At 40.8% G+C, this 14,121-nt stretch overlaps 2 protein-coding genes across 11 annotated transcripts in view; one reads left to right on the forward strand and one right to left on the reverse strand.

Annotated features, from left to right (window-relative positions):
• LOC119181250 (mesoderm induction early response protein 1) overlaps positions 1–4,914 on the forward strand; it is a 60,972-nt gene extending 56,058 nt beyond the window's left edge. For 9 of the 10 annotated variants that reach the window (XM_075875857.1, XM_075875860.1, XM_075875861.1 and 6 more), the window contains one exon: positions 938–4,914. In XM_075875857.1, coding sequence (XP_075731972.1) covers positions 938–1,042 — 105 coding nt within the window. In that variant the 3' untranslated portion in view covers positions 1,043–4,914. Of the gene's footprint in view, positions 1–881 lie in introns of all 10 variants that reach the window. The other variant, XM_037432448.2, reaches the window with a different exon arrangement.
• A 3,640-nt stretch (positions 4,915–8,554) lies between these two features.
• The window catches only part of LOC119180658 (WD repeat-containing protein 36), a 48,709-nt gene continuing 43,142 nt past the window's right edge, over positions 8,555–14,121 (reverse strand). The window contains exons 19-20 of the mRNA XM_037431769.2: positions 12,832–13,019; positions 8,555–8,856 (exon numbers count right to left, since the gene is read on the reverse strand). Of these exons, the coding sequence (XP_037287666.2) occupies positions 8,707–8,856; positions 12,832–13,019 (338 nt within the window). The 3' untranslated portion in view covers positions 8,555–8,706. The remainder of the gene's footprint in view (positions 8,857–12,831; positions 13,020–14,121) is intronic.

Consider the following 14,121-nt stretch of genomic DNA (forward strand, 5'->3'; position numbering starts at 1 on the left):
CATTGTCCAGAGTCCCAATGTGATTGTCACCGGGCTGCTTGCCATTGCATTTTGCATGAGAATTTCACTAAATCCACACGCTCAAAATAACAATGATTGCCAAGCTCTCGTCGTGGAAGAAATAATTTTAAAAAGATATTTTTGCCACATAGATAACTTTGACTTACAGTTTTAAAATGCTTTTTGCTCGTCATTCCATTTTTGGGCAACTCTTGAGTTTAGACATCACGTTCTTGGTACTTCTGGTAGCTACATGAGAATGAAAGTTTGCTCACACATTCCTTAACATGTCAAAGGTGGAAGTATCTTCTTTAGAACTCCATAACTCCAGTATAATTATTATGAACGTAAAGCAAACAGTTGGTATAGGCTGAAGATTTTAAGAATTCTCATATTAGAATTCTTGTCCATTAAAATGGTTTATGTGCACTTTTTTGATAGTTATTTGCATTCTACTGCTAATGTGGAGCAGTATGAGCCATTAATGGCTCAGAACTGTAAAGGTTTAGTGGCATAAAAAATGTGTTCTAAAGGAACTATACATTACTTATTGTCATGGCACAAAACGAAAACTGTGCAACTTACTATAGAAGTAAGTGCATATTTGAAATCAGCATAAAAGCCCACATATAGCAAAAAATTTTTTGCCCTAGGCTACAGGTTAATGAAACCGCTTTGGAATTGCATCTCCTTAAGCAATTGTCAATTTCCTCATATCTGATTAATTTTTATATCCGTGTTGGACCACATTTATGTGTTTTAAGTTAAAAACAAGTAAATACAGTGGAGCAGATATAGATAAAAAATCTTTCTTGTATGTAAAAGACCCCCGCCCAACTTTTTCTGAATTGGGGAGCATGAAAATATTTGTTCACTTGCAGATTTGCAAGATTGATGCTGTCACGCCTGACTGCGCACCATAAACCGGTTGTTGCAGGTCTTGAACAAGATGGCAGCCGCCAGTCTGGTCAGCTCGGTGTCCACAACACAGCCCGTCATTGGGGCGGCCGAACGACCACACCCAATGGCTCCTGATGAGTGACGTGGCAGCAACAGTCGCTGGTGTTCATGCGCAGAATCTCTGCTCCTTCGCCAGCTCACCCATTCCTCCATCACACGTCGAGAGTTCACAAGATAAAAAACATCACTGAACTGGGACCAAAAAATAAGCGCTTTCGCAGCGTGAACAGCGTTTCGTGCCGTGAAAAACTGCTCCAGTGCTGTGCGGGTGGAGCATTTCGTGCTGTGCCCTCTGGTGACAAGTGCTACAGTTGCTCTTTACTTAACGTGCAGTCTGCAGGGACATGCGCCCACGTAAGACGGCAAGCGGGGGGGAAGGGAAGGCTTGCGTAATGCGATGTGTGTTTTATAGTGTGGCTCCTGTAGCGCCAGTCTTCGTTGCAGCAGCGTGTAGCATTCTACGCTATCGCGGTGAAACACGTGGACCGCTTTCGTGCTGTTTACTTAGTCTGCTCGGTCGAGGTTGTAAAGGTAAGGTGAAGCTGGTCATGTTTATGTCTTCTAGAACATGACTTTATCATGTTAAACAAAGGTGACACATAACAGAGTATGATCGTGCTGAGGCACTGTGCTGCCTCCTGATTGAAGTGAACAGTGTACTTTGGTAGTTCTGATCGGGTAATTCGTGCAGTGCGTTTGTTTGGTAAAATGCAGGTGCGCCTTCAGTGCCGCACGTTATGAAATCTCACTGCGGAATTTGCCTCTGAATGTTTTAAAAGAACACAGGCCGCTTCGGTAAAGGGAGTCGGTGTCACCCTAGAATTGCCGTAGTTGAAGGGATTATTACAAGAAATAATTTCTGAATGGCGAAAGCTTGTGGTATTGGCTTTTCTAAACTGCATATGTAAAGTGGTACAAATGTTGAAATTGGTTCGCAGTGCAGGTGGCGTAGTAAGACTGTGTGCTGAACATGACTGCTGGTGTGAATGTACTAATTGGCTTGACAGTCATGACCACTTCCTTTAACAGTTGTACCTTGCCGTGAATAACAAAACGTCTGGGTTGAGAAGCAGGCATTTGTTTTCCTAAAATTTTTGCTCGGGCATCTGTACTAGGGCCAAGGTACTGAAACATTGTGAACCATCATCTCATGTGCTGAGGGGACGTCTGCCGCTTTGCCAAGATTCGAGGCATGCCCCACGTTACGTTGTTGGACAAAGGTTTTCCGGACGTACGTCGTCGCGTGAGGCTGTCGACATCAGAGGCAACGCATTGGGTCGTCCAGTCATCGAAGCCAGAGACTTCGTGCGACGAAGCCAACTGTGTCAATGTGTCTATCGCTCGGTTGCCGCAGCAAGCCGAGCTTTTCATCCCACAGTGAACGCGAGGAACGTCATTTGCCAGAAAGTGCCTTTTGCACACATGCCACCGCTGACCGAGTTAGAGGGCTGTGTGTGCGCATGTGCAGAGTTTAAAACCCGAATTAGGTGTGGTGCAGTGTGGGGGAAATTCACATCATCCGCTATGGGTGTTTTGAAGGGTACGAGACGACCCTTTTCCTTACCGTTGACCTTGTTTCGTTGCTTCATTTTGCTACTTCTAAAATTACCATTGTGTACCATGTTGTAGCATAGATGAAGTACCCAAAGAACAAAACATAAAAAAGCACCACCTTGTTGACATGATTCATTTGTGCATTTTCTTTTTGTTTTAATGTCATGCCCATTTAAGCATTACGTTTTGTTTGTGTAGCAGTGCTCATTCCATCGCACACCTACATTTGCCTTGTTTTTAATTGTAAGCACGTGTTCCGTCTTAGGTGAAAGACGTGAACACTGCAAGTTTTTGTATCATTGCGACTAATGTCAGAAGTGCATTTTTGTCGCGCCGGTGAAGCGAGACCCGGCCGGACCTGCGCACAAGATTTTATTTGCTCCTCGGTGATGTTTTTAAGTCATGAAAGCATCATTTTTTTTATTGTTTTAGAGAGCTGCAGGTGGCAGTCATAATCTTAGTGGCCGTTTCACTTTTATCTGCTGCGCAGGAGAGTGCCAATGTCAGTATTTATGTAGATGCAATTCGTTGCTATTGCATGTATGAAACTGTCGGTCTTGCATTTTGGTCCGGGTGCAAATTACCGAACCGGCATGCAGCTATGGCTGTTTCAGTACACAGTAATGTAACTAATATAAAGATGCAACCAGCCAAGATGATAGGCTGCATATCGCCCATTAAAGCTAACGCTATTCACTCCCGATAATACCCATGGCTGATTCCGCTTTTTTGTGTTCAGTATGCACCAACATGGAATGGTCAGGGTGCAGAGTTGGTGAAAATCAGTTATGTGAAGGTTGCAGAGAGGAGGGTGGTCTATTTGTTAAACTGGCTATTATTAAACTCTCAAAATTTAGAATTTTAAATTTCGAAGCTTTTTTTTACTAGAACAGATTAACATAAGCGTTTTGGTGAGTTGGTTCATCAGGAAAAAGTTTACAGCATGGAAAAAGGTCTGAACGGATGAAGGGAGGCAACACTAACACAGACTTGCCACTAAACTGTATTTCGAAAAAGACGCATATAAGTAGCGGAAAAAAATTATAAAATTGCAAAAAGGAGAGATGCAAGCATTGCACGTGAAAGCACACTGGGGCAAAGTATTAGGAATAAAACTTGCAAGAGGGGATGACAAGGTTTTTGAAAAAATATTGATTATCCTATCCTAAAGAAATTTAGCATGCATGTGTACCATTGAGTAGAATCCGTGAGCAGATTTCGAATGTCGTAATTAGAAGGAAAATGACAAATTTTAACATTGTATTTAGGAAATTTAAAAATACAAAGAAATAGTTTTCGAAACTATGTTGTTTTTTTCAAAATTTCCACCTTATAGGCTAAAGCCGGTGATGTCGAAACAGCCGGTTATTTTATCAGAAATAATTTTTAAGCTTGGAAGGTATAAATGAACTTCCAGTAGCTGGCATACATCAAATAATTACAATTTCATGGATGTTGAGAAAAAAAAAGCTTTAACCTGTCGTTGAATTGCTGCTAAAAAGAACTATATGAAGTTTGCTTGAATATGTATAGAAACTTCCTATTTACTTCATCGAAACAACAGAGCGAAGAAAATTTCATTTGAAATTTCGAAAACTTTTGTAAATAATTTTTCTTTAAAAAAAGGGTATTTCACCATAAAATATCTTTTCAAAACATAATTTGGGCTATGAATACTTCACATTTTTTACAAGTTCTCGTATTCGAGATTCTCGTCCCTCCTAAAAGTCCGTGCTTGTCTGTGTTGCCCCCCTTTGTCCATTCCCGTTTTTTCTGCACTGTAAATTTTTCTATGTAGAACGACTGAAAAATAAAGCAATATACCTTTGTCATAGGAAAAACAGCAGAAAGTAGTGTAAGCACTCATAAGAGGGTTATATTCGCCAATCCTGAAGTACCCATAAGCAGCGAATTTGAAAGTTTCGCAAGATAGCTGCTCTAGTACGGAACAATTGGTTAGCTGGTCTGGTACGGAACAGTAATATAGCTGGTCTGGTGCGGAACAGACTATCCCACGTTGGAAGCTTCACTGAAACTGCCTGCGTATTTTGTACAAAGCCACTTCTGCAGCTCTCATGTATGTATGTACAAATGCCCTTTTTTAAAATAGTAACATCACGTTTTTGTTGAAAAAGTTTTGCACCACATAATGTCCTCGTCGCTGCAAGACGCAACTTTTTCTTTTTCACGTTCACAGTATACAGATTTGCACAGTTTCATTTCAATGTTTGTTTTGTTTGTTCTCAATTCCTCGTACTTTCCACGTACAATGTGAGCCCATCAAAAACCTTTTCGTGATCCCATTTGTGCAAATGAACGAAAGGAAAAAGCGAGCACTATTTATTGGTAGCAAATACGCAATACAAATGTGATTTAATAAAGGGAAATGTAATTTTATGACATGTGTGTCTTTGTCTTAAAGCAATTTCACAAGATGGCTGTGACTACTAAACGGTTGCATTTAATGCTTGGCTGTGGCTCCGTTTCGTCCAGTGTCTTTTTGCTGCCATTGATCAAACAAAGCTTGAGAAGCACAATGGCGCATTATCGCAGTGATGCAGTATCAATAAACTGAACCAAAGTGAAAGTCTAGCCCACTTATAAGAATATTGGCTCTTAATGACTATTCATGACAGCGTGAGTCACTTTTCTGGAGTCTATAACAGTACTCTGTGGACAGAATGCTCATTCTGACCGAGTATGCCGACTTAATAAGCATAAACAGTCTCGGATGAATGAACAGACAGAATGAACAGCAACGACAGTAAAAACTCATTAGAAGTGATGCTGAGGGACCTGGGAAATGCTCCTGTGACTGAAAATTCTGAAGACACTGGGAAATTGGACTAGATCATGGTCAAACCTGCATTTAGTGAACACGCGTATAACAACTTATTGTGGATATTGAAGATTTATGAAATACCCTTGAATATATTTTCGGTATATAAATATTACGTATATATTCAAATACATATAAATATTTTGTATGATAGAACTTCATGATTACATTTGGATTTGATATATCCGCATTTGACTGTACATAAGCATTGAAATCCATTTAGAAGGGTAGTTAACAATGCCTTGGGCCTGGCGAGAAAACACCAGGGGGTGCAGCCACAGGCCGGTGCTGTGCTCCTTCGTCTGCTAATGTTACACAGTGAGGCACATGAACACCTCATTTCTGTTTTAATGCCAGCCAGATGGGTTCAATCGAGTCATCCACAACCATCTCCCCTCCACCTTTTCTACTCTCCCCCCACTTGCTTTATGTTCTCCCCCGTCTGCTTTGTGTTCACAGAGGAAAGTACCCTTTATGTGGCGCCTCACGATGAAAGTCATTGAGGTAACTTTTTGTCGAGTGGTATTAAAATCTGTGAGGTGGCGTACGTACGTCTTGCATTCCTCATGATCACCTGTCACACTGGTTACCTAAGAGATGCGTCGTTTTGAGATGGCAGATCTCCAGGGCGCTGTGCAGGCTACCAACGGGGACGTGCCAGTGCAACGCTGCTGCATGCGCTGGCTTTAAGATTTGCCAATTGGTTCGAGCCACAAAGGAACCAATTTGACAGACGCATGATATTTGAGACGGACAGCGAGTCTATCGCATCTTCCTGGGAACGAGCTCAGATGCACGTGTGATGAAAACAGTCTTACCCTTCAGGTGGCGTTGCATCATGACGACTTCCTCAACCAACGAGGGTCATTGATTCTCATTGAGGATTGAGCATTTGCGCTGGCATTGAAAAACAATAGAGGAGACATTGATCACAGGAAGCTTAACAAGAGGGTGTTATTGCGTTACATCACACACGTGCTGAAGGTCATGACGCATAGTGACGTACTTCTTTCTCCTGTGCCATCAAAGAGATCACATTAAGCATGCAAGAAACCCCTGTAACTTCTTCGCTTGTTCTTGATGGATACAACAATTATCTTCAGGAACTTGCTCAGGATTTTAAAAAGTCATTCATAGTTTGTACTATCAAACATTGATCTTACAAACTATTAGTTATAACAAAGTAAGTGAATGGTATTATACTGTGTTACTGATTTACGTTTATGAAGAATTCCCAGATATGACAAAGCTATTCTTGTGATATACATTGCTATATTGATTGTGTGAGCATGTTTTTAGTCGCTGCTGATTGTATTAGCTACCTTCCCAACTTTTAGAGAGAGAGAGCACTTCACTTTGTGAGCCTAATAATGATGCGTGAAAGAGGATTCAAATATGAAGGCGCCCGTACACTCTGTTACGAGAACCACTGCCAGATACACCATATGCATCTAAATGTGCAAATGAGGAATGTGTAAGAGAGGTTATACAGTAGAAATGAAAAACCACTGTTGCAGGCAAACATTGATGGCTTTACGAAAATGGAAACATGGCAATCTTAACAATGAAGTCATGAAGGGTAATATAGTGACAAATAAGGGTGCTTGAATATTCAAAAACATCAGTGGCTGATTTGATGCAGTCTTTGAGTAGAATATTCATTATTCGTAAATATGAATGTTTTTTTAATATACCGTGTTTACTCGATTCTACCGCGCCCTCGATTGTAACGCGCACCCGATTTCCACCGCGGAAAAAAAAAAAAAAAACGTAAGACATCGATTGCAACGCACACCCATTTTTCTCGCTGGCCCGCACGATCACACCACTCGAAAAAACGACTCCTTACAGAGCGTCTTCCATTTAAATATGAGGTACGGGCGAAGCTTGTGCCCATCTGACGTGTAACAGAGCATTGCCGTCACTGTAGTTTTACCGTGGACCGATGTCAGCACGCGAACTTACTTCGCCTCATTCTCGACGGTTAAGGTGCCAGGCATGTCGAAGTAGAGGCGTCTGACCAGCATTCCCGATTTGCCCAAGCAGGTAGCCATTGTTGTGCCGCAAGTTTAGGACGAACCTCTGAAAACTGTGAAGCTTTTCATCGTACTCCACTGCAAAACTTTTCGCATATGCATGTTCCCCTTCGGAGGGAAAAGCCTTTGCTCTTCATAAAGTTAGTTAGCCAGCACCTGCTCGCTTTAAACTGGCTCCGCATTAGACCTTTTTCCAAGACTAATTGCATAGCCCGCACTTGGAGCAGTTCTGTCGTCACAGGCCGCTGTGCCGCTCGCTGCTCAAGCACATACTCGCCGAGCAGTTCTTTATTTGCGGAAACCGACCTTGCTGTGGTCCACTGCAGCCTTTGCGTGAAGCTTTGCTGTCGACAATCTTCTGCTTTTGTTTCCGCCGGTCCCGCACGCACGTTTCGGGAACTCGGAACGACCGCGATGCGGCCCGATTTCCGTCCGTTTCTGCACACGCGATGACTTTTCTTTTAAAAGCGCTTTGTGGTGCACTCGAGTTTTTGGAGTCGGCCCTTCCACGCCGTCGATGCTAATGCACTACTAGATGACGAACTCCTCAGCACACGTACGAAGTGCCGCACATGGGAAACACATAGGCAGAAATGGCCGACGCGCCGTGCCGACCTTTTTCCTTTCTCCGTGGTGCCGACGCACGTAGGGGCGCCCATTTTGGATTTGCCGATGGCAATAGATTGACCGTAATTTTTTTTTGTTCGTACTCGATTCTAACGCGCATGCGACTTACGAACTCGCTTAACCGGAAAAAAGGTGCGCGTTAGATTCGAGTAATTATGGTAGTTTGTGCGTTCAAGTTACACTTCACTGAAATGAATACAGCATTGATGCAAAATTATAAATTTTATCCCGGTAGACGAAGTGTAGCCACCAGGTATATGCACAATCGGTACAGTAGACTGTGGGGCCCATAAAAAATTGCTTTACTACCATCCAATTTGATCCTGATGCTGAATTTAGTTTTTAATGCTATAGTTATGAATTCTAGGATGTAAATATAATTTTATACTAATTGTGAAAATGACTGGTATATATTCTAAACATGTTCGAATTGTTTCTGGCATGATTCGTACGTTAGTCTGTTTTAAAATTCACTGTTTGCACACATCTACGGAGAACAAAAGACTATGTTCCGACCATTGCCCAAGCATCACAAAAACAAAATTTCTTTCCCCTTTATTGTTTAAAAAAAAAAGAAAACAAAGAACATGATACTTCAAGTGAAAGGCTTGTAGCAGTAGTACAATGATGATGGTGTGATTTACACAATGATGAGATGATTTACATTAGCAACTTGGCTGCTCAGGTTCCTCACAGGATGGCACTCCTCAGGTAATTAACGATGCAGAGTGACTGGCTAAATGCCACTTCAAGCTCTTTCCAAGAATTATGCTGCGTGTCTGCAATGAATACTAGCTCTTCCCTAAATGCGTCTTCTGAAGCCATCACATCAGCATGAACCTGCCAAAGTAGAACAAAAAGAAAGGAAAACAATGAGCTAACGAGGATCGCTCACTGAATCCACATTGCTTTTCTTCAACCTGCCACTAATTTCAAATTACCCTCAACAGTTTACAAATCAAATGTGCATGTGCATGAAAGGGACACTAAAGGCAAATATTAATCGATGTTGACTGCTGAAGCAGCGGCCCAGAAACGTTGTAGTGCTACTTTTGTGCCACGGCAGTGCTTGTTTGAAAATAAAATCATGATTTAGTGGTCCACATTGTGTTGACGCACTTTCAATTCACCGCCTGAAAGTGGTCCGTCTCGCGTCACTGTTGCCGTGCCTAACGTTGCCAGCTTTTACTGCGCGATGGTCGACACTAGTACACCAGCAGGGCGAAAGTAGCGGGAGCCACAGCAGCAAAAATGGCCATTGAACAATTTTCTGCTTGCTTGGCTCAACTAAGCCCCGCTAGATGGCACCAACTATCTAGCCTGACCAGGTGAAAAGGGAATTTTTGAACGACTCATGCTATTCCCCATACTAATGCCAAGTGGTTCTTTTTTCTACAAATCAAACAGAATGGACAAGCAGTATTATACTACGTCTCTTGATACACGAAAGGTGCTTTTTTTTTTTTTGTAGGACCTAGTTCGATTACTAGTGATAAATTGTAGAAAGACACTCACGTCATAGGGATCATTTCGCAAATGTCCGACTCGTGGCGCACGCCATGTGATACATTAAGCTTAATTTTTCGATGAGGACGCTGCTGTTGATAATATTGTCGTTTCTGACGTCATTCATCAACCTTTCACTCTGACATAAATTGTTATTAGCCTTTAGCGTCCCCTGAAGTAGCAAAAGTCACTAAGGTTTTGATGATATAATGCACATAATTTTGGCAAATCCAAGAACAATAACATGAATGTTTGCACAATGGTATTTTGTGTAAGAACCAACTTGAAAGAACAAGAAGGTGCATTCGGGAAGCTCGTATAGATGTTCTGCAATGTCTTTAGTGTAGCGGTGTGTAACGACATGATCGATAATAAACATCTAGCACGATAACATGCAATAGCTCCAGATATAGTCTAAAACTTTTGTCTTCGTGTTGCTGATCCGAATAGACAGCACCATACAGCAAGAACACATTCACTCGAATATCACAGGACCAGGAAAAATGCTAGTGTTAATGAACATCAAATTAATTAAGCTATAAGATATGATAAATGCCTACTACATCAATATTATAATTACTCAGTGTAAATTATAATGTTTCCCATTGCTTTATAAAGAAAATACTGATGCTGGATGCCATTGTATGCATGGGAATGTGGGGATATATTGACTTAGAATCGGCAATGCTTAACCCTTCGAGTAGAGCTGTGTAAATAGCAAAATTTTTGGGTGCAATGCAAATTTGTATATTTAAGTGTGAGTGTGACTCCAATAGAATATTTTTCGAATACTGTGAAGCAAAACTGCAGAAAAAAGAAAGTGGGAGAAGACATTTAAGTATATTCTTATGAGAGAGCAACATGACAGTGTTTCTTAGGCTATGCTGATAAAACACTACCAGGGTGGTGTTTCATAATTGTCTGATCAAAAATGAGGCAATGTAGAGGCCGAATAGTATTTACGTACATAATTTGGTGCAACCAAAGGGTTGCCGACAACACTGCACGCATGAAAGGCAAAGATGTCAATATCTCCGCCTCTCCTCATTTTCTTTCAGCTTCTGTTGAAAGCCAACTGATTTTGTGAACAAGGATGTGCTCTCTTCAAGTCTTTAGTTCTTAATCTGCCGCGCAGACGTCAATATATAAGAACATTTAAAATTTTGTATGTGGAAAATCCGTGGCGTCTGATTTTTTGGATCTCCTGCCCGAACTTCTGGTCCAAAACAGCGTCAATTGAGCGTCCACCTCTGCCACATGTATCATTTCGATGTTGGAACATGCGTTTTTTCGAGCTGTTATTACGTTTGCTATTGTAACAGAGCCTGAAAGGCAGCCTTGCCACAATACGTGTGTTATGGAAGTGAAGCATACTGAAAATCTGTAGGTACAATTGCCAACAGAACATTTGGTACAGGGGCCCCGCCGCGGTGGTCTAGTGGCTAAGGTACTCGGCTGCTGACCCGCAGGGCGCGGGTTCAAATCCCGGCTGCGGCGGCTGCATTTCCGATGGAAGCGGAAATGTTGTAGGCCCGTGTGCTCAGATTTGGGTGCACGTTAAAGAACCCCAGGTGGTCTAAATTTCCGGAGCCCTCCACTACGGCGTCTCTCATAATCATACGGCGGCTTTGGGACGTTAAACCCCACATATCAATCAATCAACGTTTGGTACAGGGCCATACCCAGAAATTTTTTCCGGCCGGTGTTTATGAGTAAAACGGCCGACTTCGGCAGCTGCTGATTAGTGTGAAGACGTCCAGTAGTTTAATATCGCCTGATAAAGTTCAAGTATCGAAGAATTTTGGAAAGTGTTAGTACCTCAACTCCCCCTTAGTTACGGCCCTAGTTGACTGTATTTGTTTTTGGGAAGTTAAATAGTAAACCTCCAGTGAGAACCAAAGAGAATAGCAAACAAAATTCATAGAATACTCATAGAATACGTCATTGCCTGTATGTTCAAAACACATAAATTTTTTAATGATTTCTCTTGCTTGGCATGTGCTGCCACACAGCAGAAATATGTGCAATTGTTTTCTTGTGCCGATGTTTACTTTCTATATTTTTTTAATGCTTTACTACAGCGGTGTGCTAGCTAGTTTCGGTTTCATTCTTTGGCTGGTTCCTGCATGTCGGGCCTACAAAACTGATTATTATTATGAAGTTTGTAGTAAAGCAGCATGTAATGAGTAGCTTTTGTTTGGTATGTATTGCACAAGAACATGTTTTATCAAATTAGTAGAAATAACTTTAAGTATGCATACGACTGGATGCTCAAGTTTTACTCGGACGTACGATCGGGTGCAGTACAAAAAAGTAACTGCGCTTCGCCAGATTTAGAGAATAGATTATAAGGCCCTGGCTCGGCGACACTCTGTCATCAACTTTTTTTTTTTTTTTTCACCACTTCAATAAGCATTGTCCCACTCCGCCTTGAAGTAGGTAGGCGAATAGGAAGGGGTGCGTAAAACTCGTAATTAGAAATGGGCGAATATTAGAGTGCTTATAATATTTGAACTAATAATGCAACATTCTTATTCACCGCAACATTAACTTAAATTATTCGATTTTAAAAACTGTGTATATTTGACCGTGCATAGTCCCCCGTAAAGGTAGTTTCACAACTGCACAGGCTGCTATGCCATGAAACCACTTATCCAAGAGATATTCAACTGCCGCAAAGCTACACTTGAAAGTATACCAATGCACTTTCACCTCAACAATTTTTTTCGTTGAAGGGCTTATGTGTGCTAAGTATGATAAATTTTAAAACTTAACATACTGTACTATTTAGAGTTTGCTCCCTACTGCCATTCAACCTTTGCTGCTATTCAAATTTGCTTCAACTTCACTTCGAACAAAAAAGCAACATTCACCTGTACCTAGTTCCAGTTCTTAAATATATTATGCGAGTTTTCAGATTTCAGATTTTTTTTATTGGTATGAATACAAGAATGTGACATGTGTTTAGCATACAGAAGGAGGTCCCAAAGTCAAAGACTGTATCGGGACCTCCTAGTTGGGTTATGACAAAAATGCTTATTTTTTAAAAATATGTATATGTGCCATTAAAAATATTTGATTCAAAATTATTTGACCAAATCACTATTCACTTCGAATTCAATTCACTTCAAGCCTCAAACTTACTATTTGCCTATCCTACTCGTAATATTTGATTAGCACTAGGCATAGTTTGGTAAACCTTAGCGACATACTTCTGGGAGACGATTTACTCATTCCCAAGAGTTTGCAAGACTTCAAGAAATGGTCAGCTCAGAACTTTGTAATGAAGTGCAGATAATAGACACGCACCTTGAGGAAAAGGCCGAGGTAGGACTGGACAAGCTCGAAGTCTCGACGTGTCTTCAGCCCACTGCCCATCGCTTTGAGAAAGTTCAGCAAGGCTTCTGAGGAACCGCCAGCTTCGGGCGAGAGACCGCGAATCTCGAAGTCGACGCTCGATGGTCCTAGTTCCTTGAGACGCTCAAACACAGGTCCATCTGCAACGCACAGAAGGCAACATGCTTTTTACCAGAAAGATGAACGAAGCTTAACAAGATCATAAATAATTCAAGTCAAAAAGTTACCATAGAAATATTTATTGATTGCTTTTTATTTGACTGTTTTATTGACGCAAAATTTCATTTTACACAAATTGCAATTTGCCTGGATCTGTAGTCCTAATGGATAGTATCAGTTACACTACTGCATGTTGAAACAGCGTGCCAAAATAAGATATACACAAACAACATAATAAATAAGCATTCAAAAGCTACTCGTTTTCAGATATTGGCTATGTAAATATGATGGTTACATCGAAATAGGGTGTTGCCGATGCAATAGCATTCTAATCACAGTTGGAGTGAAATTATGTATACTTGTTTAAGGGGGCAGACTGCTCTTTGGGGCCAAAAAGTGACAAAAAAATTCATTTTTTAAAATTGACGTATTTGGTTTCTGCAAGTACTTTTTTATCTCTCTGCAAATTTTCACGCACCAGGAAGTAATAATTTTTATGTAATGTCATTTTAACTGTCCAGATTCTTGGTGCTGTTAACATGCAGAACCTGCAAAAAAATGGGGAACCGACTTTGAGGCTTCTTTATAATTTGCCAGCACCTTTGTCTGAAGCTCTATTATCAATTTATGAGCGCCTTAATGAGGATTGCAAAACATGCGCACCATGTTTTTTGCTTTTTGAAGAAACTGTGTGTTTTCAGTTTTTTCCATTTTTCTCAAAAAAGTAAATTTGTGACTATTCAATTTTGAGGCCTCAATATCTCTGTAGCTAGGGCAGATACAACAATAATTCTCTTTGCAGTAGAAACCTGTAAGTGTGTAGAATGCAAGTATGGGAGCAGAATTTAGAGCACATGCCTTTTTATTTAATTACTAATCAAAATTGTAACACAATTCCAACTGCTTTTAAAAATATATAGTTCATTTTGTTGCAAAATAACCAATAAAGGCCTAAAAACAAAAACCTCTTCCATACTTTCACTCTATAGTCATTAGTATATGTTGGCGTATCCTAAATATCACTTTTAATTAAGCACTTTTTTTTCTATGGTGGCCTTAAACAATAGGGGGTGAACTTAGGTT

This window comes from Rhipicephalus microplus, chromosome 10 (assembly GCF_043290135.1).
Source record: "Rhipicephalus microplus isolate Deutch F79 chromosome 10, USDA_Rmic, whole genome shotgun sequence".
NCBI lineage: Eukaryota > Metazoa > Arthropoda > Arachnida > Ixodida > Ixodidae > Rhipicephalus > Rhipicephalus microplus.